Source organism: Lynx rufus, unplaced genomic scaffold, assembly GCF_022079265.1.
Source record: "Lynx rufus isolate CCGP_SWC_20201006 ecotype Redwood Valley unplaced genomic scaffold, mLynRuf1.p SCAF_30, whole genome shotgun sequence".
NCBI lineage: Eukaryota > Metazoa > Chordata > Mammalia > Carnivora > Felidae > Lynx > Lynx rufus.
This window is the reverse complement of record NW_025814846.1, coordinates 1,385,380-1,410,000: the sequence shown is the minus strand read 5'-3', so window position 1 is coordinate 1,410,000 and position 24,621 is coordinate 1,385,380. Positions and strand designations below refer to the sequence as shown.

Sequence of the window (24,621 nt, the reverse complement as noted above, 5' to 3'; positions counted from 1 at the left end):
TACACTTGTTGCCACCTTGTGTGCTCCCTGTTGGGCACCAAGCAGTATCCTAGACGGAGCACTTTCCTGAGAATTCCATTTCTGGGATGAAGACTTGCCCTCATTTGGCAAGTGTCCCCATGGAATTGGTGGTTGAAGGTTGGTGTGGTTATAGGAGGAAGAGAGACCCAGTAACAGGAAGGACCCTTTCCTCTCTCTGCTCTGTTGCTGGAACTGTTTGTTTTTCCAGTGACCTACCTTGGCAGTTTCCCAGGGTGACTGTTGCTTACTCCCTTGTTACTGTAGAGAAAACCCAAAACTGTTGCTCCAGAGTCACATTTGGAACTGTGGCAGGGTCATTCTCAACCCCTTTGCCTTCAGGTTTGGGGCCCTAGATCTAAGGCTATTCAGGAGAGCCAAATGGTTTACTACAAAGGGGTCTTCTGGTGTGCGCAGCTGGGGCTGGAAGAGGACCAGCCTCAGCCTCGTGGATGGGCGGTACCAGATGATTTGACGACTTTAGGGTAACATCCAAGCCATAGTTGCACTGGATCACTGGGAAGTGTCAAGTGTGCTGGCAAAACCAGGAGCACCAATCAATACCCAAGCTCTAAAAAATAAAACAATAAAGTAAAATCCCACTTTGAGGTCCACAATGCCCTTGCTCACATGGGACTTACTGAGTTAAAGAGTTGTGCGCACAAGGAATGGAACTCCCCGGCAGGGTCAAGGCAGACCTGGCCAGGGCTTTCTTCCAGTCTATTCTATCCTGCCGTGAACATTCTGAGGAACTACAGGGTTAGGGGCTTAGCTAGGATAAGGGACACTCCGAGGGACTTGGGGTGGGGGGTGGGGGCTAAACAAACTGGACAGGTGCACTACATATACAGAAACCCAACCCTGAGACCCAAAGAGGGCTGGATCTGGAGGGGAGAGACTCAGTGGTGGGACAAGTGGCAGGCTGCTGGTCTCTGTCTGACGTGCTCCAGCAGAAGCAGCAGGAAGGAACAACATTGACCTTTGAGTGACAGGATGAGAGCAAAGTGCCTCCACCCTCCGCTGGTTGCTGCTAGAGTTGCGCTGGTGCTGAGGAGGGAAGAGGTGACGGATGCTGAGCCAGGTGGAGGCTTGTCTTTTGTAGAGCACGACTGGGGGCTCCTGCAGACAGTGCCTCAGCTTCTCCCTTTTTCTCAAGGTTGCAGGTAAAGTTTGAGCTAGCTGCCCTGGATGATCACCTGTCTTGAAATGAGAGGTGTGCGTGTGAGAGGGAGAGAGGGTGAGCAGAGCGTGCTTGAGCAAAGGAGGAATCGGGCCATGCCCCAGGACTTGAGCCATCTCTGGCACAAAAGGAGTTAATGGCAGGGACCGCGCCCCCCCGTGTCCGGGCACGCGCAGCGCGCCCCCTCGGTGCGCGGGCACAGCAGCCAGGCTGCCGGAGAGCAGATCTCGGGGATTCAGGTGCGGAGCCCTTGGCCTGGAGGCGATATGGGTGGTCCGCGGCCCGGTTCAGTCGCCCGCAACAGCCCGGGGAACAGGTGAGGCCGCCTGCCCCGGTCTCTCATCCTCTAGCTGCCCATACCTTGACCCGATCCTATCCCCTCCCAATCCCGGGCTTCTCCACTCCCCAGCCAGTGTTCCCCATCCTTCTCAACCCCATGTTCTCCATCGGCACCCATGACCCTCCAATCCAACCCCCCTCCGCTTCTCTCCTCCACCTCCTCCTTGAATCCCGCATCCCTATCATCCTACCACCCGTGGTACCTCTATTTCTACAGCCTGGCCGCATGCTCCTCAAAATACCCCTACTAAGGGCCCCCAGCCCTATTCCTGTATTGCATATTGCCAGTCCCCCCTCCCCCGCAGTGCAGCCCCATCCCTCTTCCATCATAGCATCTCACAGCCAGGCTCCCTCCCCCACTCTCTGCAGCCCCCCTCCCCCCCAGGCCTTTATCCTATCCTCCCCCATTCCGATGCAGCTCTGTCCCCCAATACCATTCCCAAACCGCGTAGCCCCCAATACTGCAGTTCTCAATACCAGTCCATTCCTGCACAATGCCCCTCGCCCAATACTGCTCCAGCCCCAAAAGTACCCCAGATGCCACTCTAATCCCCAGCATTGCCTCCTCCCCTTATCTTCTCCCAAACTGCAAGTTGGGCCAGGATGGAGATCTTGGCCTTAGGGACTCAGAGCGGGTTCTAGGGTACAGAGGGCGTTTGGGGGTCGGTGGATTTGTCTAGGTGTTCGCGGGGGAGGGGCTGCAGGGAATTGACTCTAGGGGGACTGACATTTGGCACTGAAGGGTTACTGGGGAAGGAAGCATCCTGAAAGGGTTAATGGAATTTGTGGGGAGGGGCGGCACTGAGGGGGTTAATGGTGTGGGGGGGTTGCTGGCGGGGAAGCCGTGTGAATGAGCGGTCTGTGCCCCAGAGTTGCCATGGAGACGGTGAATGGGGGGATTGTGTGAACTCAGCTGCGGACTATTTCCCCCCCCCCATACACACACACACACACACACACACTCCCCCCTGCCCCACCTCCCTACTCCTACCCCTTCCTTCCCCTTTCCCCTCCTCCCCCCAACCCGGGTGCATTCTGGGCAGTGTCTGGGATCTAACCCCCATACTTTGCTCCCCATTTCCTCTGAGCCTCCACCCCTTCAGTTGCTTTGCCCGCCCTCCCTCCTCCTCCTCCTCCTTCTTCCCTCCCTCTCTTTCTCCTTCTCTCTCTCTCTCTCTCTATCTCACTCTCTGTCTCCCTCCCTCTCCTTCCCTCTCCCTCCCTCTCCTTCCTTCTCCCTTCCGCTCTCTCTGTCTCTGTCTCTCTCTGCCTCTCTCTCTCTCTCTCTCTCTCTCTCTCTCACACACACACACACACACACACACACACACACACACATTCTCATTCCCCTCTCTTGGTAGCCGATTCCCGGGCGTTCCCAATCTCCCTCCCCCACCCCTTCAGCCAGTTCTTAAAGGAGCAGGCCGGCAATCTGGGAAGGCGGCAGAAATAGGGAAAACTAAAGTGTGTGTGTGTGTGTGTCCATGCAGCAGTGTCTGTGTGTGCCTGTGTTTATGTGTTGACTGTAAAACTGTGTGTCAGAAAGCCCATATATCTTGAGTGTGCTGTATTTCTGTTTCTGTCTCCACCTATGTGTCACCATTATGCTGTGTATGTCTCTGGATATTTACCTATGTGGTGTGTGTGATTCTGCTTCAGTAAGTCTCTGTGTGTGTTTCTGAATGTATTTCTCTGTGATTCTCTGGCTCTGTGAGGCTCTCTGTCTCAGAATGTGGGACTATATGAGGGGATCTCTGTGGGTTTGGAATATATGTCTCTGTGAGTGAATATCGCAGTGTCTGTGATCCTGGCTTGGTCTCTCTCATTCCCTCTTTGAGTCTTTGTGAGTTTATTTCCATGAGGCTCTGAGTGTGTGTCCCCCACACTCCGTTGTTTATTTTACACTGGCTGAGCATCAACAATGCCTGGGGTGCTAGGCAGAGCAGTTCCTGCCTCAGTTCTGGCACTCAGTGTGAATTAGAGATAGCCGACAGAAAGGACCAAGGCTTAAGACTTTGGGAGCAGTGAGGGCTGAAGAGAAATGTACAGGAGGGGCGCAGGAGGGTCTGGGGACTCTGGTGAGTGGCTATCCTGCCCCTTGCCCTGGTTGAGGTGAGGAGGTCTCTATGTGGGACCTTTTGCCTATATGCTGCTTTTCCAGAACCCCAGAGTAAGGTTCACAATCCTACCCTCTCCTCATGTGGGAGGTCCCCATGTGGGGTTCCTGGGGCCCGGGGTCTAGAGAGTTCGGTGTTCACTTGTGGCGTGCTCAGGAACCTGGGCTCCATGTCCAGTCATCCCCACCCCCTGCTCCCACATGCTGCTCTGGCTCCAGCTGACCCCGATGAGCTCCATCAGCTGAGGAGTCAGAGTCGGGGACTAGGAGCTTTGCAGTGGCAACAACTGTCACCGTACCAGTTCCCTAGGATTTTCCAACCATGCCAGGCACCTAGACTGGTTCTGACCAGCAGTGGAGATCATCCGTGGGTCCCTCGAAGCCCTGGCACGGGAGCGCTCTCCTAACTGTAGGAGAGCAGCCCGAGCCCAGCAGGGCCCCAAAGACCCATCCTAGGCTCCTAGGCTCCTAGGCTCCGTAGCCCTCCCTGACCATCTTGGATGACGCATGCTTCCCTCTTTCCACAGGCCTGTCTGGCCCTGAGGGAGTCCCCTTTGTGAAGCTGTGGTGCTTGGACGACCTCTCTGCATTGCGGGGCACCTGTAGGTGTCCCTCGAGAGCTCAGTCTTGAGGTTCAAGTCAGTGTGGCCATGAAGGGGCTGCCTATGGGGCTGATGCTGTGACCCTGGAGTCTGCCTTTCCTGCCAGTCCCCCTGCCCGGAACATGTGGCTGCGGCTTGGCCCGCCCTCGCTGTCCCTGAGCCCCAAGTCCACCGTTGGCCGGAGTCTGTGCCTCACCCTGTGGTTCCTCAGCTTGGTGCTGAGGGCCAGTACCCAGGCCCCAGCGCCCACAGTCAATACTCACTTTGGGAAGCTAAGGGGTGCCCGGGTACCATTGCCCAGTGAGATCCTGGGGCCTGTGGACCAATACCTGGGGGTGCCCTACGCAGCTCCCCCCATCGGCGAGAAACGTTTCCTGCCCCCCGAGCCACCCCCATCCTGGTCGGGCATCCGGAACGCCACGCACTTTCCCCCAGTGTGCCCCCAGAACATCCACACGGCTGTGCCCGAAGTCATGCTGCCCGTCTGGTTCACTGCCAACCTGGATATTGTCGCTACTTACATCCAGGAGCCCAATGAAGACTGCCTCTACCTGAATGTCTATGTGCCCACGGAGGATGGTGAGTGCTGTGGCCAGGCACTGTGCCCTCCCCGCCTCCAACCTGCCCTGTTGTGTTTGTGGCTCGCATGTGGTCGTGTGCCCTGCAGCATGCATCTGTCTGTCTGTGAAAATGCTTCTAACCATCACTCTGCTCGGCCTCCCCCTTCCTCCTCCCTGTTCTTCCCTCTCCCAGCATTGTCTGAGCTCCCATGTGTGAGTGACACTGTTACCAGGAGGGGCCTGGCCAGGCCTGAGAGCTTTGACAGATCTAGGGCCAGAGTGCTGGATGGGGGTTCCCCGGGGGAGTATGGGTCACTGTTGGCAGCTGCCCGCGGGAGGATGCTGGCTCCACCAGGCCCCCCTGTTGCCATTCCGCCTGCTTTGAAAGGTGGTAGGTGTGTGTGGCCAAGGGAGCTGGGTGCGTGTGGGGGGCGGGGGGCAAGCCTGGTGGGCATTGCTTAGGTGCCTCCTCTTTGGCTAGCCGATGCCTCCTCCCGCGGGGGTCACACTAAGGTAAGTGACAGAAACAAGGAGATGGCGGACAGGCTCTCTGCCATGTGCCGCCCGCAGTGCAGCTCTTGGGGCCTGGGGGTGGGTGGGGGGTGCATGCCCCTGGGCAGAGGCCTCCTGTTATTTTTTAGTTTTTTATTCATTTTACAGTAAAGCGGATTTCCAAGGAATGCGCCCGAAAGCCCAACAAGAAAATTTGTAGGAAAGGAGGTAGGTAGCGAGCCGGCGGGGAGGGAGAGAGAGAGAGAGGGAGGGCTGCCTGCCCACCTGCCCTTGCCCCTGAAGACCCAGCCTTCCTTCAAGTAGCCCAGGCTCAGGGGGCGGTCGGTGAGCAGGCATAAGCTCTACCTTATCCAAGGGCCCTGGCTGCTTTTCAGGGAGGATTTGGTGGCCTAAGGCAGGTTCAGAGCAGAAGCAGCAACCCCATTTCTGCCGGTCCCCCACCCCCCGCCCCAAGTTCTGCCTTAGTGCATGTGCCAAAGACAGAGCCTGGTAGTTCCACCTCGGGGGAAACTCTAGGCATTTGAGAGGAGCCAGGGACCCTGCTCTCTTCCTGGCTGGGGAGCCACCAGCTCATCCCTCCGTGCTTTTTCCTGGGTCCAAAGTCTAGACTCAGCTCTCTGGCCCTGAAGTTTAGACCAAAGTTGTCCTGCCACCACGTCTGGCCAGAAGCCTGGCCGACTGACCCTGGCTAGTCTGGTGGCAGACCATGGGGGTCCCTGGGAACTAAGGACTCTGAAGGAGGCATGAGATCCTGAATTTTAAATTTACCCTCTAGCTCGAGAGGAATTTGGTCCCCCTGGGTCAAGGATCTTTCCCGTCCGTTTACCATGTCTTGTTTTCCGCAAAGCGCTTTCATGCTTAGCTCATAAAATCCTCCCCACGTTTCCGGAAGCTTCTAAGGCAGGAATAAGTTTCCCAATTTTACGGATGAGGAAACGGGCCCAGGGGAGTGACTTGCTGCTGCTCGAGGCCCTGTTGCCTGTCTGTGGCGGAGCTGCGACCCAAACCTGGGTCTCTTGACCCTTGGGGCAGTGTTCTTTCCACTGTAGAACGCAAGGCAACTCCCATCTGCTCATTTTCACCTCCCTGCCTCTGGAAAAAATGGTGAAATGTGGATGAGCTGGGCCAAATTGGCACCGGGAACAACTTAAGGAACAGGTGGAAGATCACAGCCTGCTCCGTACAACGTGTTGGCAAGCTTGGATTCTGTTTTCCTTTGAAATCCTAGGGCAGGGTTTCCCTGAGTGGGGCCAGCAGGATTCATTCCGCCCGGATGCTCCCCTGCTGAGGTGTCTCCAGGGGCAGATTCCGGGAAGCCACATGCTGAGCCACATGCTGAGCGTGTTCTCCATGTGCTCTTGATGCACCGAGCAGGCCTGCTGCTCTGGGATAGTGCTCCACTACATCCCCACACCCTGCCCAGGACCTCACACACACTAGGCCATCAGTAGACGCTTCTTTGCACAAAGGAAGGAGCATTCACGGTGCTGCAAAAAAGACTACAGGTCTGTGACCCACAAAGCCTGACTGAGTCTCAGCTCTTCTGCTAACTCACAGTGAGAGACTTCAGGCACGACTTTTCCCCCCGTCAGAGCCTCTGCATCTGCCTCTGCGGGGAGTGGGGCGTGGAGGGCATAGGGGACCATTGTGGCCTTAACATTCCGTTGGCTTGTGAATGAATTCAGGAAGAGGGTCTTGTAAACCAGCTCTTCATGGGTTACTTCCAGGGGCGGTGGTGGGCGAGAGGACGGTAATGACATTCACGGTAACCATTTCCTAGGAGGAATGATCTCCCTGGGGTGCCAGCGAGAGCCCAGGGCTGTCCGGTCCTGAGAGTTTGGCTATAGCACTCCCTGGCAGCTCCACTCAAATGCAAACATTTCCCTATCATGATTGTTGACTGTGGGCAATGCCCGAGAGCTGGGCACTGTGGGGCTGTGGAGGGATATGAGGCAGAGGAAAGATTTAGAAATAAGTAAAGGCCTCACCACTACTCCAAAGAAGCTCCTATCCTGGTATTGGAACTCAGCTGGTTTAGCTAAGCCCCACAGGCCAAGCTGGGAAGTGAGTTCCAGACAGTGTGGGGGAGGGCATTTGGTCATTTTCCTTGCTTAGATCAGTTCCTTATCTGGGGCCTCGTGGCCATTTGGAACGGAATTACAGTCCCTGCTTCTTGGGGGAGATATGCCCACAGAGGTCATTAGTATTGTGGTGTGCGTAGGGTAGGCAGGACTGGCCTGGTTGGGATCCTGCAGCAGCACAGTGTTGGGACGGGGTATGGTGGTCGGGCTGGCCCGGGTGACCGCCATGGCAACAAGGAGTTGCTCAGCAAGTGCTAAGCTGAAGGAGCAAAGGCATCTGTGCAGAGGAGGCTGGGACCATGCGGCAACCCAGGGACACTTGGGGGGGGGGGCGGGGGCTGGGGGTGCTGAGGAGGTGGGGGCAAAGCGGACTCACCTTCTAAGTCAGTGCCCACAGGAAGTAAGGGATTTCCGGGGGAAGACCTGACCCATCCCCCCACTTTCACCCCCATCAAGCTGGAGGGAATTCACGTTTAGGGATGAGGAATTCCTTTCCGTGTGGGGTTCTGTCCATTGCGTGGATGATGCTGTCCCGTGCCCCACAGGGTTTCTGAGGGCAGTAACTGGCAGGTGTTAAGACGGTAGGTGCCACTGAAAGTTCGGGAAGCAGGAGGCAGTTTCTGCCCCTCGGGTCCGGGCTCTTGCCCTAGTCGAAAAGCCATTTTGTAATATGAGGGCGGTTCCTGTTTTGATTAATAGCTGTGAGGGAATTCAGTCACCAGAGCCCGGACCAGCTGAGAAAGAGGGCTATTTGCTGCCTCCAAGCTGAGAGCATCTGGTGTCATAGACAAGAGGGTAAGCCCTGGGGTGCTGGCAGAATGACCTCAGTCTCCCTACTCTGACCAGCTTCCAGGCAGTAGGTCCTCTTTCTCCACAGCCACGCTCAAGATGCACCTCTCATCAACTTAGAACAGGAAGGAGAGTTGGTGCCAGCTTACCCACAGGTCCTAAATGTCTCTCTTCTCTCCTCCGGTCCCTTCTTTTCTCTCCTTCCCTTCTCTCCCCTCCCCTCCATGCTCCACCTCTTTCTCACTGATGTTTTCCTTCCATTTCCCCACACCCCCCACCAACCCCGTCCTGGAAAGGTGGCATGGTGCAGTGGAAAGACCATGGGCTTTGGAGTCAAGTAGACCTGGGTTTGAATCTGACCTCTAGCACTTCCTAGCTATGTGATCTTGAGCAAGTCACTTTACCTCTCTGAACCTCAGTTTCCCCATCAGTGAAACAGGAATAGAGACAGTGCCTACCTCATTGGGGTGTAAGGATCAAACCATATGGCAGAAGTAGAGTGTCTGGCACATGGTAAATATTCAGTAGATGGTAGGAGCTATTACCATTATTCCTATCTCTCTGTCTCCCTCCCCCCCCCCCCTCTCTCTCGTCCCTTTTTCCTTCTCCCTTTTCCTTCTTTCCCTCCCTCCCTCTCTGGCTCTCTCTAGATCTCAAAGCAGCACTTATTGCTCTTAGGCCTGGTTCCTGTGAGCAGGAACCCCATTTGCCATTAGCCAGAGCAGGAGGCCCCAATGAGGAAGACCAGAGGGAAAGCTTCATCTCCCAATTTTTTCCTCTGGGAATCAGGGTCAGCTGAGGCCCAGCTTGAGCCTTCCCACTGGGCCCAGGTAGCTCAGGGCTGGGCGCCCCAGTACCCATCTCTGCCCGAATAGCTCATGTCCATGTCCAACATGCTGGCGACAGCACCTCTCACCCTCAGTGCCTGCCCCTGCTCTCCAGCTCAGCCTGCCTACGTACACGTGTGCAGCCCCTCCCACCCGGAGGAAATCCTTTCCCTGAGTGGGTCTCTGGCTCTGTGCCCTGGCCCACAGGCTGCTACCTCCTTCCTAACCGGGAAGGTAGTTGGTTGAGATGGGCTGTTGGGGGCAGGGAGGCGGGGTAGGGAGGTGCAGGGAGGCCAGCACCGCAGGGGCCTGCAACACCATCCTCCTGATGAAGGTCTGGGCCTCAGCCCACCCATTCCCTCAGTTCTTGCCATCCCTCCTGCCTGTCCTGGGCCCAAGCCCAGAGCTGGCTTGCTGGGCCACACTGCAGTCATGCTGTTTTTGAATTCTCTCTCTGTTTTGTTCTCTGTTCTGTGCTGTTGTGTCTCCCCGTGTCTGGTCCCCAGGATCCGGCGCTAAGAAACAGGGCGAGGACTTAGCGGATAATGACGGGGATGAAGATGAAGGTATTTGGGGGCTGCAGGGTGCGGCGGCTGGTGCATGGCACAGAGCCCCTCCCCCTCTCGATGGGGAGAAGCCCCGTCTGTCTGTCTGTCCGTCCGTTGGTGTGTTTTTGTTCCTCTATGAGGCTGTTGGGCTGTTCATCCATCTTTGGCCTGGTTGGCCGCTGGGAGTTCCAGGGTGATGGACACGGCTGGCTGGAGCAGGGGACCACAAACAGAGCCATGGGGAAGGCATCCTCCTCGCCCCGGTCCCCTACCGCCCCCTGCCCCGTCCTCAGTCCTCCAGTAGAAGCAGCCACTGTCAGAGACAGCTTCCTCCTCCATCTTCTGTGGTTCATGGGCACCTGCCCCTACTGATCAGCAGGGAGAGTGGAGAGAAAGCAGGGCTGAGGGAGGGCGAGGAGAGGCGTGAAGAAAACCGGATGGCGAGGAGATACCTGTGTTTCATTGCGGAGGCCCCTGTGTGTTACGGAGAGACTGGCTCCTGGGAGAGGGGCCCAGCAGGATGTTGCACTGAGGAGTGAGGCAGTGACAACCGAAGGGGCTGGAGCATAGCACTACCGAGAACTCCCCGGCCATCTCCCAGAAAGAGAGACTCGGCCTCAGGGCCAGGGGCTGTGATAGGCTCAGGACAGGGCCAGAAAGGCTGAGGGCTACAGTGCCAGGCTGAGGCCAGGACACCACAGCCCAGTTAGTAGATGGCATGAGATCCTTGCGTGATGGTTGAACCAGTCTTCCTTCCTCCTTGGGAAAACAGGGTGTGTTTGCTTGGCAGCAGGGAACATCCCCTTCCACCTCCCTGCCCTGGCCCTGCCCCCCCACCCCTGGGGGGGGCCAAGCAGCTCAGGGGGAGCCCCACTGGTGGCTGGTAGGGCCGTGCCACTGGGGAAGAGTGTTGTTGGTCCAGCTCACACACTGAGAGGCTGCAGGTGGAGGTGGTCAGGTGGAGAGCTTTCTCTAGACGGCTCAGCCCCAGTGCCGCTGTGCCGCCTGGACTTAGGAGCAGGCGGCTTGAAGGTCTCTCCTTGAATGGCCTCTGGGGAGGCTCCACCTTCATCTTAATGCTGACTGGGGGCGGGGGTCTCTCTCCTTCTTAGTTCCGGCCCTCTCCTCTTCCCCATCCCCTGTGCTTCCAGTTAAGTCTGCCTGGTGCCCGGGGAGAATGGGGTAAATGAGCACATGGCTGAGAAACCATGTCAGTAAGGTTCCCCCCACCCCATCTCTGCCATTCACCCCCTTTTACCCACACCCTTCCTTGTTCTCTCCCTGTGCCACCCCTTATTCCCACCCCTCTTGTCTCTGTCTGCACTGGGGGGGCCAGCTGCTGCCAATGGCCGTATTTCCATGTAACTGGTCTAGTCTTGGGGGTTTCAGGGCTCCCCAGCCCCTGCTCTCTGAAGCCATGTCAGGTCCCAGGACCCCTGGGTGCCCAGGGCAGGGACTCACTCGATTCACCTAAGAGAACAGCCCTTCCTCTTCCTCCTGCTCCCCGTCCCCAGAGCCCAGCCATGGCCTACCTGAGCCTGGATGTATCAGGCATGGCTGACTGCCTTCAGCTGTGAGGCTGAAACCAGAGTCTTTACAAACATCACTCAAGTCCAACTCTGGCCAAGTCTCTGGCTGATGCTTGAGCTCCAGGCTGAGCAGTCCCCACGAGTCCTGCCCTCAGAGCTGGCAGTGGTGTCCTGGCACCTGGGATAGCTTTGCTACCCACACCCCCCCAGGGCTGGCTGGCGGGGGTGAGGGAGGAAGGGCATCCTACCCAGCCTGTGTCTTACCCCTTCTCCTTGCAGACATCCGGGACAGTGGCGCTAAGCCCGTCATGGTCTACATCCATGGAGGCTCTTACATGGAAGGGACGGGCAACATGATTGATGGCAGCGTCCTCGCCAGTTATGGCAACGTCATCGTCATCACCCTCAACTATCGTGTTGGGGTGCTAGGTACGGTTCCTTGCTAGGTGCCTAGAAGGAAGCCTGGGTTCTCAGGGAAGGAGGAAAGAATGCTGGGGACTCAATGCTGGCCTTGGTTCTCTAGCTGGTGCTAATGCCCATAGTCAAAATGTTGTTATCACATGGCCCCTCCCCAAGTGCTGGAAGCTCCTGGAATGTTCAGCTGCCACTGGAAATTCAATTCGACCCCCACACCTTCTCTGTCTTTTTTTAAAATGTATTTTGTTGTTTTTATTCTCATGTTTTTTATATATTTTTGAGAGAGCCCAAGTGAGGAAGGGGCAGAGAGAGGGGGACAGAGGATCTTAAGTGGGCTCTGTGCTGACAGCAGCGAGCCCGATGCAACCTCCACACCTTCTCTTAAGTCTCAAGCCAGGTCTCTGCTTTCAGACTTTTGCTTGGCTGAGTTTTTCAGGGCCCATTAATATTCTGGTGTCCTTCCCTCATCCCTGCCCACCCATGCCCACATCCCTAAAACCTCCACACATACAGAGATATTCCTCCTAGCCAGTCACATATCCACACACCCACGTACCCTCACATGTTCACACATCCACACTTCCCACCATACACCTCCATGCTTATGATCATTTCTCACGTACCCCACAAATACACACATACAACTGTAAACATATAGGCCCCCCACATCCACACCTACAAACTCCCTCTCACATACACACGTTCCCCTGCCACTCCATATACTCTCCACACATACAGTTTTCCCACACACACATATCCTCGTACCCATATACCTCTGTACACTCTACATCCATACCCCATACGTACACAGTTATCTCCCACTCCCCCCATTCCCATAGATCTCTCCCTCCACATCTCCATATCCACATCTATACTCATACACACTACACAAGCCCACACTCCCACTTCCTTCTACCCCCATGTATATGCTCGATGCAAAGACCCACACCCCGCACATTCACATCTACACATAAACCCCACACACGTATACCTTAAATGCATATACATATTCCTTCCACACATACACACACATCCCTGTATCCCCCTGCACAGCCCACTTTCACACCTACTCCAACACACCCATACACATATGTCCCTCACCTTCCCCACATGAATACAAACCAACATTCCCCCCTCCCTATGCATATACATCCATACCTGCACATCCACACCTCCCCACCCTACACTTACACAAATACGACACACACACACACATACACACACACACACACACACACACACACTCCTCCTATCCTTGCTTCCACATCTATGTATGCATCCTGCACACTACACTTATGTATCTCCCCACCATATGTAGATACCCATAGGCCTCCAGCACATGTACCCACATTCTCACATACACATACATACATAGACACTCTTCCCATACATACCCTGGATACATACAGCCAGTGTACATATGTACATATTCCCCCACCCTACCCAACAAATACGTACACATCCATATACCCACACCTGGCCATCCAAACCCATCTGTGCACACACGCCTGTACTCACCCCCACACCTGAGCATACCCCACATGTCCATACCCTGTATATACACACAGACACATTTCTACTACTCTCTCCATGCCTACCTCCCCTTATACTCCCACCCCATTATACAAATGCACCGCCACACATACACACTAATTTCCCAAACGCCTCCTCATCTATACCCATGTGCCCTTCCGCACCCGTAGTCTGCCGTCCACCCGCTTGTTTGGGTGATTTAAATGTATATGCATTTAAATCTGTGCTGTATCTTCCTTGGTGACTCTTTTTATTTTATTTTTTATTTTTTTATTTTTATTTTTCCTTGGTGACTCTTAATGCCTATCTGTGGCCAAGGTCCTGAGGTAAACAAGTACCTTAGAGCGTGTGACTACACATACAGGGTCTTGCTCCCTTTCAGATGCCCACTCAGGCCTCAGAGGGCACATGCGGTCACATATCCTGTAGTTTCATGAGGAAGACAACTTCTTCACTGGAGGGCTTGTATCTTCAAAGTTCCAGTGAGGGGTCTAGGCTGTACATCAGGTCTGTAGGCCTGGATGCCGCACCAGCAAGGGCATGATTTATTCCATGGCCAGTTGGCTGACAGGACCTTATTTTATTTACTTACTTTTTATTTTTGTATAATTTGCTTTAATGTTTATTCTTGAGAGAGAGAGGGAGAGAGAGAGAGAGAGAGAGAGCGTGAGTGTGCACAAGCGGGGAGGGGCAGAGAGAGAGGGAGACACAGAATCGGAAGCAGGCTCAGGCTCCAAGCTTACAGGACCTTATTTTAATTTGCTTCTGAGTGTACTGTTTTTGCCAGTTCTAATCCCAGAGGCCCTGGTGCTTCAGTTCTGGGAGCAGTTTATGAACACAGAAAGGCAAACTTTTCTTGACTTACTCTTAACGCTATGTGGGGTAGCAAGACACCTTTTTTTGGTTTCAGACTGGAGACATGATATTCCCTGAAAAAAGTGGAGCCCATGTCCCTTCAGTGGCATCTGGATAGTGGGCATGAAGCGTGCAGGGCCTCTCTCCCTGGTCTCTCTTGGCTAGCTACTGGGTTTGTGTTGCGTGATTCTGCCGCTGCTCCTCCGTCTTTATGAGTTGCCCCAGACATCACAGGAAGGCTCCCTTAAGTGTTCTGTCCTGTTGAGGAAGGGGATCTGAGTCTCTGACAGTAACAATGGTACCATGAAGGTGGCTGTAAATCCACACACTCAGGCTGCACAGTCCCTGAAGGGTATTCAGGAGTAAGGTCACACAGGTATACAGGCACACATACCCAGTAGCTGAAGGCCAAAAGTAAAATTTGCTACTTTATTTATTTGAGATTGACTGCGAGTGGGGGAGAGGGTGAGAGGGAGAGAGAGAGAGAGAGAGAGAGATTGAGAATCTCAAGCAGGCTCCACACTCAGCAAGGAGCCCTGATGCAGGGCTCGATCCCACGACCCTGGGATCATGACCTGAGCAGAAATCAAGAGCCAGACGCTTAACCTACTGAACCGCCCAGGCGCCTGTACTACTTTATTTTCTTAGTGAGAGTGATAGAAAATATTCCATTCAGCTGCTTTTATTTTTTTTAATTTTTTAATGTTTATTTATTTTTGAGAGAGAGAGAGGGAGACAGAGAATCCAAAGCAGGCTCCGTGCTGTCAGCGCAAAGCCAGATGTGGGGCTCAAACCCATGAACTGTGAGATCATGACCTGAGCCGAAGTCGGATGCTCAACCAACTGAGCTACCCAGGCAGCCTCAGCTGCTTTTAAAAATTAGGAACACAAAGCTCCATTCTATTGTTTTTATTGGAAAGCCCAGAGAGTACCAAGAATATGCTTCAGTTCCATATTATTGGACCAGCTAGGGTTGCAGAAGAAAGAGTGGAGGAGCGGGGAAAAGAGGGGAGAAAAGTAAGAAGAGGGGCGGGGGGAGAAATGGGGAAAAGAGTGACACAGAGAAAGGAGGCAGAAGGAGAGATTCAGGATTTGAAGCATCACTTGAGAGCTGTGGGCTGCACAGAAGGCTGTTGCGAGTGAGTGCTCCCTGTGGTATTCTGGTTTGCCGATTACTGCACAACTGTTCTTTGGGCTTCTATATCCTTTAGGCTTCCTAACCGTTGGGGGAGTCTTGGACCCCTTTGAGATTCTAGTGAAAGCTATGGATTCTGCCCCATAAAAATGTGCACACACAAACCTATAGAAATGGTTCCATGGATACCACCAAAACTCATCCCTGGAACTCAGGTTAAGACCCCCCCCACTGCCACTTTACCACCTCCTCTCATTTGGATAACCAGAACAGCACATCTGGGGGCAGGAATACTATAAAGCCTTGGTTTGCGAGCACAATTCGTTCCGGGAACATGCTTATAATCCAAAGGACTTGTATATCAAAGTGAATTTCAAGAACCATTGGCTCCAGTTGTGATCATGAATGTCAGTTTGGCATCACGTACTACTTGTAACGCAAGACATCGCTTGTTTATCAAGTTAAAATTTATTAGAGGTGTTTGCTCGTCTTGAGGAACACTCACAGAACAAGCTACTCTCAATCCAAGGTTCCACCGTATTATTCTTTGGACTTCAGCAGTTAATGATCATGATAATATTACCCAGACTTCAGGAGTCATAAACTGAGATTCGGTCAGAAATTCCCCACCCCTTCCTGTGTATGCTACACTGCCTGCTCTGGAACACAAATGTAATCAATGAGCCACTGATTGGATTCTGGGCCCATACAAGATGTTTTTGTCTCTTGATGCCAGATGCAGAACATAGATTTGTCCCTGACACTTGGGGACTTTGCTGTGTAGCTGAGACTGTCATTTTGTTTCTCAAAGCATCCCAGATCAGGTGGCCAGTTTTGGACTCCAGTTACATGCAAACATTCAGTCTCCCTTTGGCTTCTCTGGAAGCACTGAGCCCAAAAAGATGGTTTACTCTGAGGTGCTTGTTTGGACATCTTGAGTGATTCATTTATTTGGAGAATGTCACAGGCCAGTCCGTGGATCCCATCCTATTATTTGAGGAACCCCCATGGGGCTTGAGACCAACAAAAGAAAAGGACCCCAGCAGGATATAGGATGTGGACATCCCTGGGGCTGAGGAAGTAGGGGCTTGCCAATTCTGGGTGCCAGAATTTAATCCTACATCTTTGCTCAGGTACCCTCCAGGCAAACTGAAAACCTGGTGAACGTCAAGCGTTGAGTGGCAGAGATATCTGGTTTGGGTACACTGTGCCAGATTCCCTCATCTCCTGTTGACAAGCAGCTAACCATGTGCTGCAGTTTAAACTTGGACCCAGGGAGACTGTCTCAGATTTGTTCTGACAGTTCACGGAGTTTGGGATTTCAGCCCTCACCCTCACGTGGTTTCCGTGGATGGCTGAGTTACTGGGGAACTAGCAGCGAGTGACTGCTCTCCCAGACTGCCAGGTTTTGTGTGCTAGTGGTCAGTCACGTTAGATCCAGCTTGATCCCGTCGGATAATAGCTCTTCACGCAGGACTGTTGTAGTAGGAACATTTGACATGGCGTCATCCGCGTGCTTTATGCCTCTCATCCCGAGGTTCATGGGAGCCATGGGAGCAGAAAGTGATGGTTGACTCCTCCACCCAGCCCTTTCAGGCCTTTGTTCCTAACCCAGGGAATCGATACATGTTGCACAAATCTCCTTTACCACATTCAAGCGCAGGCTCTTCTGGTAGGACAGATGTATTTGACACATTTCAGTGAACGATACCTCACCTCGGCCAAGGCTGAAGCCAAGTCTACTGTTGCTTAAATAAGAGAAAAGGGAAAGAAAATATGGAGGAGGGAGAAAGGAAGGGAGAGAGGACAGGCGGGCTAAGAGAAGCACATGGTGGTTTTTGCCAGAGGGTCTCAGGCTCAGACAGCTGGGTTGGGTCTTGGTCAGCACACTTTTTAAGACTCGCAGCAGAAGCTTCAGTTTGTGAATGGGCCAGGCAAAGGAGAAGCTGGTTCCCTTGTCTAGAGGAACAAGGGCTCCTCCGTTCATCCTTATTCAGGCTCTCTCTAATTCCTTCACGTTTCCTCGCCAGGAACCTGAGGCTAAAGAGGGCTTGTGACTAGGTCCTGAGAGGAATAACTAAGTGTTTTACATACTTAATTGTACCAAATAAATTAATAACACACTTGAAGAGGGTGAAATGAGCCCTTCTGCAGAAGCTAGAAACAGAAGGACTTGAGAAAGACAGTGATGAGGTCTTGTGCCTGCCTGAATCCATTTGAACCTGGCTTCTGCCCCTGGACTGCCAGAGAGCTCTCTGTGAGCGGAGGGAGCCTCCTCGAACATGGCCTCGCACAAAGTTCATCCCAGGTGCTGCCACTGAGCTTTGAAATGTGGGGTCAAAAAATACTGAGCCAGGTATGGGTTTCTAACGTGTAGGAGTACCACAGCTATGCACCTAGGAAGAACCCTTCCGAAAGCCCAGGGCAGAAGGTAGAGCCTTCCAAGGAGCCTAGGGATCAAGGAACAGAGATGAAATGAGACAGCAGGATCAGTTTGAAATGGAAGCAGGGTGGTGGGGGGGAATATAGGACATCTCTGTGGGATAGCCAGCAGGTGGGCGGGAAGGTAGTCTCCATGGCAACAAGTCTCCACAGCAGCAAATCCCAGCAGGTGGGTGGGAAGGTAGTCTCCATGGTGACATGTCTCCTCAGCAGCAAATCCCAGTGGGTGGGCGGGCGGGAAGGCCTGTTTCTGTGGTAACACACTGCACCGACTTCCCCATTTCTCCACCAGATGAAAAACATGGTCCAACCCAGTGGTTTTCTAACTTTAGCAGGCATCAGAATCACCTGAAAGCTTGTTAGAAACACAGATTGCTGGGCCTCCTCCCCAGAGTTTCTGGTTCATTAGGTCTTGGAGGAAGGGAAATGAGAACCTGTCCTGACAATGAGAGGAGAGGGGCCACCTGAGGCCCGGGAATGAGGTGCATATGGACTACCTCATACAGGAAGGGCAGGGAGAGCTTAGGGATTGTTGCCTCTTGGGATCTTCACTTCCTTCAGAGAGGGGAGGAAGGGGAAAGAGAAGTAACTTTAGATTTACCAAGTGCTGAGCATATTAGAGATGCTTAGGTTCATTTTATGGTTGCTACAACCCTTTGAAGCATTTTTTAAAAGTTTATTTGTTGATTTGGAGAGAGAGCGAGCATGAGCACGGGAGGGGCAGAGAGAGACAGACAGAGACAGAGAATCCCAAGCAGGCTCCGTGCTGTCAGCACAGAGCCCAACACGGGGCTCGATCTCACAAACTGTGAGATCATGACCTGAGCCAAAATCAAGAGTTAGATCCTTAACTGACTCAACCACCTGGGTGCCCCAACCCTTTGAAGCATTTTTATCTCCATTGTACAGAAGAGGAAATTACAGCCCACAGATTTTCAATAACTTGCCCAAGGCTATATGGCTAGTAAGCGGTAGAGCCAGGACTCGAACCAAGGACCATCTGACTCCAGGGCCCCTGCTCTTCACTTCCTGCATGTTACCCAACTCGCAGCTGGAAGCATCCCCTTGGATAGTGTGCAGACCCCTCCCTTCAAACTGGAGAATGGGGGGCAGGGGACCAGGAGCCGGTCCTTCCTATATGGATGGTGCTGGGCCTTCCAGAAAGAAGCAATGGTATACGGTAGCTAGGCAGAAAGAACCACGCTGCGTGCTCATCCTCTGTCCTTGTGCCCCCATCTCCTGCCTGCCATTATAACCCAAATCTGCCATCCCTCTGCCTTCACTGTCCTCATGCCCTCTGTTGAATCCAGGTTTCCTGAGCACTGGCGATCAGGCTGCCAAGGGCAACTATGGGCTCCTTGACCAAATCCAGGCCCTCCGCTGGGTGAGCGAGAACATTGCCTTCTTCGGTGGTGATCCCCGCCGAATTACCGTCTTTGGCTCAGGCATCGGCGCATCCTGTGTCAGCCTCCTCACGCTGTCGCATCACTCTGAGGGTGAGGAACACTTGGGGCAAAACCTGAACTAGAGAAGTGTCGCGCCTCCCAGGCTCCGGCGTGCCCAGGGGGATCAGCAGGCCCTCTTCTGACATTTTGGTATCCCTGTGGGGAGATGTGGGTTGGAAATGTTTCTCTAGGGGGAAGAAGGAATTCGCCCAGTGTGAGAGAGGGAAAGAGACAATCCTGTTTATATCCTGAGAAAGTAAGATCCTCTTTCTGATGTGGGAGTCAGATTTGGGTGACTGGGAGCAGACAGTCTCTCTGAAGGGACAGTGGTTTTTGGGAGGCCGGGGAGGGGGGGCAGGGGAAATCTTTCAGTTTGGGAAGGACATGTGACTTCAGGGTAGATATCCGGGGTGGGAATTCATTTTTAGGTGTAAGAAACACTCATTCTCTGCCTTTCTCTGAAAAGCAAGTCTGTACAAGAGGGGAACCGTCCTTGAGCAAGGAGATGGGTCTGAAGTGAGGATCACTGACCTGCGCGGTGGCTTTTTCTAAGGGATTGGGGGTCTGTTAGCAAACTCCAGACCTCCTCCCAGGGCTGTATTACCCTCCTAAGGGAGACTCTCATTTTTACCCGAAGGAAAGCCTCTATCCTTGCCATGGGTCCCTCTGCCAGTGACTCTTCCAAGCGAGCCAAACAGGCCCTTTTTGGCTCAGCAGGAAAAGTTCTCTTCACCTCTGGACTCTAGAGCACATTCTATCTCTGAGAGGCAAACGTGAGCTTCTCATGAAGAAGAGGTCTTCCTGAAATAGGTGCCCTTCTTTGAAGTAAGGAAATCTGTGGGAGAGGACAAGGTTTTTTGTCGAAGTCAACCCTGTGAGTTAGTGATATTGTCACAGGAAGACTTTCAGTCTCTCTTTGAAGAATGCCTGTCCCTCTGAGAGAGAAAAATCACCTTCTCTGACCTAGAAATTCTGTCTCTGTCCCTCCAGGGACTACCCTGGTGAGGGAACACCATTGTGGGACCTGCATCATGCCTTAGAATGTGTTTCTAGGTGACAGTAATGGGGATGGGAATCTCTTTCTCCACAAAGGAGGGTGAAGTGACTGGCTGTGAGGGTGTCCCTGTCTGAAAAGCGGAACGGTGGCTCTTCCGATTTCCCTGAGAAGAGAAGGCCTTTCTTGGAGTGGTGCTGTATTCTGTCTCCTAAGGGTCCTGGCTGCTGCAAAGGGTTGGTCTCTGCCTTTCTGCAATTGATTCATGGAGAAAAAGCAAGGCTGTCTCTTAAGTAGCAATCTATATTTCTTTCCCTCTCTTTCTACCCATGCAAACTGCCTTTCTCTTAGAGGAAAGGAATTGTGTGCCTGGGGGCCAGATTATTATCCCTCACTTGGGAATGTTGGGGCCAAGGAGATCATGATACCCCTCCCCCCCCGGGGAGGGGGTACAAATCACCCACTTTTTGAGTTTGGGGGACTGGCTGTCTGTTGGCCAGGGGGAAACTGGATCTGAGGCATCAGTAGCTTCAGCAAAAGGAAACTCTCTGTGGAGACTACACCCTGGGAGGGCACGTTCCCTGGAGACTTTCAGACCCCAAGGCCTTTGCCCTCGGGAATCGTTCCCCAAACTCCCAGAATGTGAGGCTCTCTCCTGCCTGCATTTCTCATCTCTCATGAAAAAGACCCCTTTGTGGCAGAAGCGCCAGCTCCCTGGTGGTGCGCTGGCACAGAGCTGGGCCCAGCTGGGCAGGAAGCAAGGAGGGAAGACAAGGACAGATAAAGAGAGGGAGCATAAGGAAGCTGATGTCTGGGACCCAAGGGGTTAATTCTTTCTGGCATTCCCTTAACCCTCAAGTTACCAACCGTCCTCCCAGAACAAGGAAGCAAGAAAGCAGGCAGGGGTCCAGTCGGCGCAGGGGCCCGGCAACCCCTCTGCTGGTCCTAATCCATCATCCCAGCCAAAAGGTTTGTTCTTCTTGCGTAGCTCATTCCACCCATAGGGCAGCCTCAGTAACAAAGGAGTGAGGAAGTGTTGTAGTGTGTCCCTCAGGGACAGGCAAGGGAGGCCTAGGCTGTGGGTGACATGACAGGTCTGATGTGGTGCCGCCTGTCTTCTGCAGGGCTTTTCCAGAGGGCCATCATCCAAAGTGGTTCTGCTCTGTCCAGCTGGGCTGTGAACTACCAACCAGTGAAGTATACCAGCCTGCTGGCAGACAAGGTAGGCTGTAACGTGCTAGACACGGTGGACATGGTGGACTGTCTTCGTCAAAAGAGTGCCAAGGAGCTGGTAGAGCAGGACATCCAGCCAGCCCGCTACCACGTGGCCTTTGGCCCTGTGATTGATGGCGATGTCATTCCTGATGACCCTGAGATTCTCATGGAGCAGGGCGAGTTTCTCAACTATGACATCATGCTAGGTGTCAACCAGGGCGAGGGGCTCAAGTTTGTGGAAGGGGTGGTGGACCCTGAGGATGGTGTCTCTGGCACTGACTTTGACTATTCAGTCTCCAACTTCGTAGACAATCTGTATGGCTATCCTGAGGGTAAGGACACCCTGCGGGAGACCATCAAGTTCATGTACACAGATTGGGCAGACCGTGACAATCCTGAGACCCGCCGCAAAACACTGGTGGCGCTCTTCACTGACCACCAGTGGGTGGAGCCCTCGGTGGTGACTGCTGATCTGCATGCCCGCTACGGCTCACCTACCTACTTCTACGCCTTCTACCATCACTGCCAGAGCCTCATGAAGCCTGCTTGGTCAGATGCAGCTCATGGGGATGAAGTACCCTACGTTTTTGGTGTCCCTATGGTAGGCCCCACTGACCTCTTCCCCTGCAATTTCTCCAAGAATGACGTTATGCTCAGCGCTGTCGTCATGACCTACTGGACCAACTTTGCCAAGACCGGGTAAGGAGAAACTGGGGGGTTGTTCTTCTTTGGGACCCCAGCATGCCCTCCCCTCTGCTCCTCTGTCTGAACCTCTTCCATCATCTCCTTTTTTAAAGATACTCCCAAAATCTTGCTTGGTAAACTCTTCCACCCCCTTCCTTCTTCCTCCTTTTGAGTCGTGCCATTTCTCGAAAATTTTGTTGAGGCTCAGAACTCACCTAGCACTAGGACCAAGCAGGAATGAGAGTTACCAGCAGACCTACTGGGGTTCAAGGTTAGATGGTCAGAGGCCTGGTGAGGTGGGAATAAAGTACATGCATAAAGAGCCTTTCGAGGGTTCTTGGAAAAAACTAGGCAGCTGAAAAGATTGATGGATGCAACGTAGCACGTGAGAAGAAAAAGCATCTACAGCATGACTTTACAGGATGGGCACAGGGAAGGATGAGTTTCCATGATGCAGTGGGCAATAGGAATTCAGGGCTTGGGGAAGAGGAGGGGTATGGACAGAAGGAGGGACCCTGAAAAACATGGAAATTGTGGGCAGTTACAGACTAGGGACGAGGTTCAGAAGTGGGTGTGAGAGGAAGAATTCTGGGCCCTTTCCTCATGTAGGTAGAGTGGTGACCCCAGATTTCCATGTGGTATTTCAGGGATCCCAACAAGCCGGTCCCCCAAGATACCAAGTTCATTCACACCAAGGCCAACCGCTTTGAGGAAGTGGCCTGGTCCAAATACAATCCCCGAGACCAGCTCTACCTTCACATCGGGCTGAAACCAAGGGTCCGCGATCATTACCGGGCCACTAAGGTGGCCTTCTGGAAACACCTGGTGCCCCACCTATACAACCTGCATGACATGTTCCACTATACGTCCACAACCACCAAAGTGCCGCCCCCGGATACCACCCACAGCTCCCACATCACCCGCAGGCCCAACGGCAAGACCTGGAGCACCAAGCGGCCAGCAATCTCCCCTGCCTACAGCAATGAGAATGCCCAAGGGTCCTGGAACGGGGACCAGGATGCAGGGCCACTCCTGGTGGAGAACCCTCGTGACTACTCCACTGAATTGAGTGTCACCATCGCTGTGGGGGCTTCCCTCCTGTTCCTTAACGTTCTGGCCTTCGCTGCCCTCTACTACCGCAAGGACAAACGGCGTCAGGAGCCCCTGCGGCAGCCTAGCCCTCAGAGGGGAGCCGGGGCCCCTGAATTGGGAGCTGCTCCTGAGGAGGAGCTGGCAGCGTTACAACTGGGCCCCACCCACCATGAATGTGAGTCTGGTCCCCCCCATGACACACTGCGCCTCACTGCACTGCCTGACTACACGCTGACCCTGCGACGCTCCCCTGATGACATCCCACTCATGACACCCAACACCATCACTATGATTCCCAACTCGCTGGTAGGGCTGCAGACATTGCACCCTTATAACACCTTTGCCGCAGGGTTCAACAGTACTGGCCTGCCCCACTCACACTCCACTACCCGGGTATAGCTCCAGCCTAGAGCACAGCCTATCTCCTGGCTCCCTCCCTCCCAGATCCACAAACACACATGCACACACACACACAGCCACAGACACACATACACACACATACACACACACACATTCAGACATATATGTATACGCACGCACCCACACCCAACAGCAGACCCACCTGCACAAACAGATGGACGTGGACATGCACCCGCATGTACAAAAACACAAATAAGGAAGTAAACCTGAACAAACCCTTCAAACGGGGACGCAAATGAGTCCTTGGGAAACTGAGGACCCGTGGAACAGCAGCTGAAGCTAGCTCCCTGAGCCTGACCACAGACATTCCTGGGGGCCTGAAAGCACCAGCTGGACACCCCCCTTGGTGCTCGCCTTCCGCCTCTCTTGGAACTGCACCACCGACCAACTCCAGACTTGGGAGCTTTAAAGAGCAGAGTAGCTCTTTCTCCCCCAGACTTGGTCTTTTTTCTGGGTCTTGTTTTTGTTGATTTTTAAAACAATTTTGGAACAAATGCCTCTCCAACCCATGAGTGCAAAAGGCTCTGGAAGGGAGGCTCCAGGCCCAGGTCTCTCTGTCTTTGGAACCCCTAGCACTCACACAATCCGACCAAGAAACATGACCCCAAGAAAGAAACAGATTCGAGCAAGACCATGGGGTGGAAGGAGGAAGGGGCTACCGCTGGATGGGGTTGGAGGGCCATAGGGGGAGAACCCTCCAGCCATCTCTGTGCCCCCGTGGAGGGCTGCAGAGACTGCAGGGTGACCTGCTTTCCCCAAAGGCCACACGCACTGGCCTGGCTAGACCAGGGGACCCTAGATTTGGTGAATGAGGTTCTAGTGGAGGCCGTGTCATTATTGGGCCCCTAGGTGTAATCTGGGTTCCGCCTCTGCCCTTGGGGTAATGGTATCAGAAATTCACCCCATTTTCTTTACAGAGTCTCTTTTGTGTCTGTCATTTCTCTTTCAAAAAGGCAGTGTTTTTTGTTGTTGTTGGCTTTTTTTTTTAAAGAAAAGTTCTTAAAACACTAACGGAAACCCATGGAGTTTGTCCTTTGTAAAATTTTAAACACAGTGTCTTGATATAAAAATAAAAAATCCAGTTAGCACTCCCAACCTGCCTCCCTTGCACAGGCCTTGCCCCAACAGATGCCCCCAGCAGGGCACCCCTGTGGGCTCGGAATCCAGCCTGCCTCTGCATCCCGTGCCTTTAAGCTGAGACAAATCTGGGCTGCACTCTGCTGGCCCCCCTGCACACATCAAGGCCTGTCCAATCTTAAGCAGGTTGCTGCCCCCATAACGCGCCCC

At 53.5% G+C, this 24,621-nt stretch overlaps 1 protein-coding gene across 2 annotated transcripts; it reads left to right on the top strand.

The window, feature by feature from the left end:
* The first annotated feature begins 4,036 nt into the window (after positions 1–4,036).
* NLGN3 (neuroligin 3) lies at positions 4,037–24,382 on the top strand. 2 transcript variants are annotated; one of them, XM_047092597.1, is made up of 7 exons: positions 4,037–4,834; positions 5,476–5,535; positions 9,532–9,591; positions 11,382–11,531; positions 18,795–18,980; positions 21,048–21,837; positions 22,470–24,382. In XM_047092597.1, exons 1-7 carry the CDS (start codon positions 4,378–4,380, stop codon positions 23,311–23,313), a joined length of 2,547 nt encoding a protein of 848 aa, XP_046948553.1. In that variant the 5' UTR covers positions 4,037–4,377; the 3' UTR covers positions 23,314–24,382. The 2 variants fall into 2 exon arrangements, with proteins under 2 accessions (XP_046948553.1, XP_046948554.1); XM_047092598.1 differs by lacking the exons at positions 5,476–5,535; positions 9,532–9,591.
* Positions 24,383–24,621: the final 239 nt, after the last annotated feature.

Coding starts and splice junctions, on each gene's coding strand:
- NLGN3 (XM_047092597.1), top strand. CDS start 4,378: ATGTGGCTGCGGCTTGGCCCGCCCTCGCTGTCCCTGAGCCCCAAGTCC. Junction 5,536..9,531: donor GAAAATTTGTAGGAAAGGAG/GTAGGTAGCGAG, acceptor TCTGGTCCCCAG/GATCCGGCGCTAAGAAACAG. Junction 11,532..18,794: donor CTATCGTGTTGGGGTGCTAG/GTACGGTTCCTT, acceptor TGTTGAATCCAG/GTTTCCTGAGCACTGGCGAT.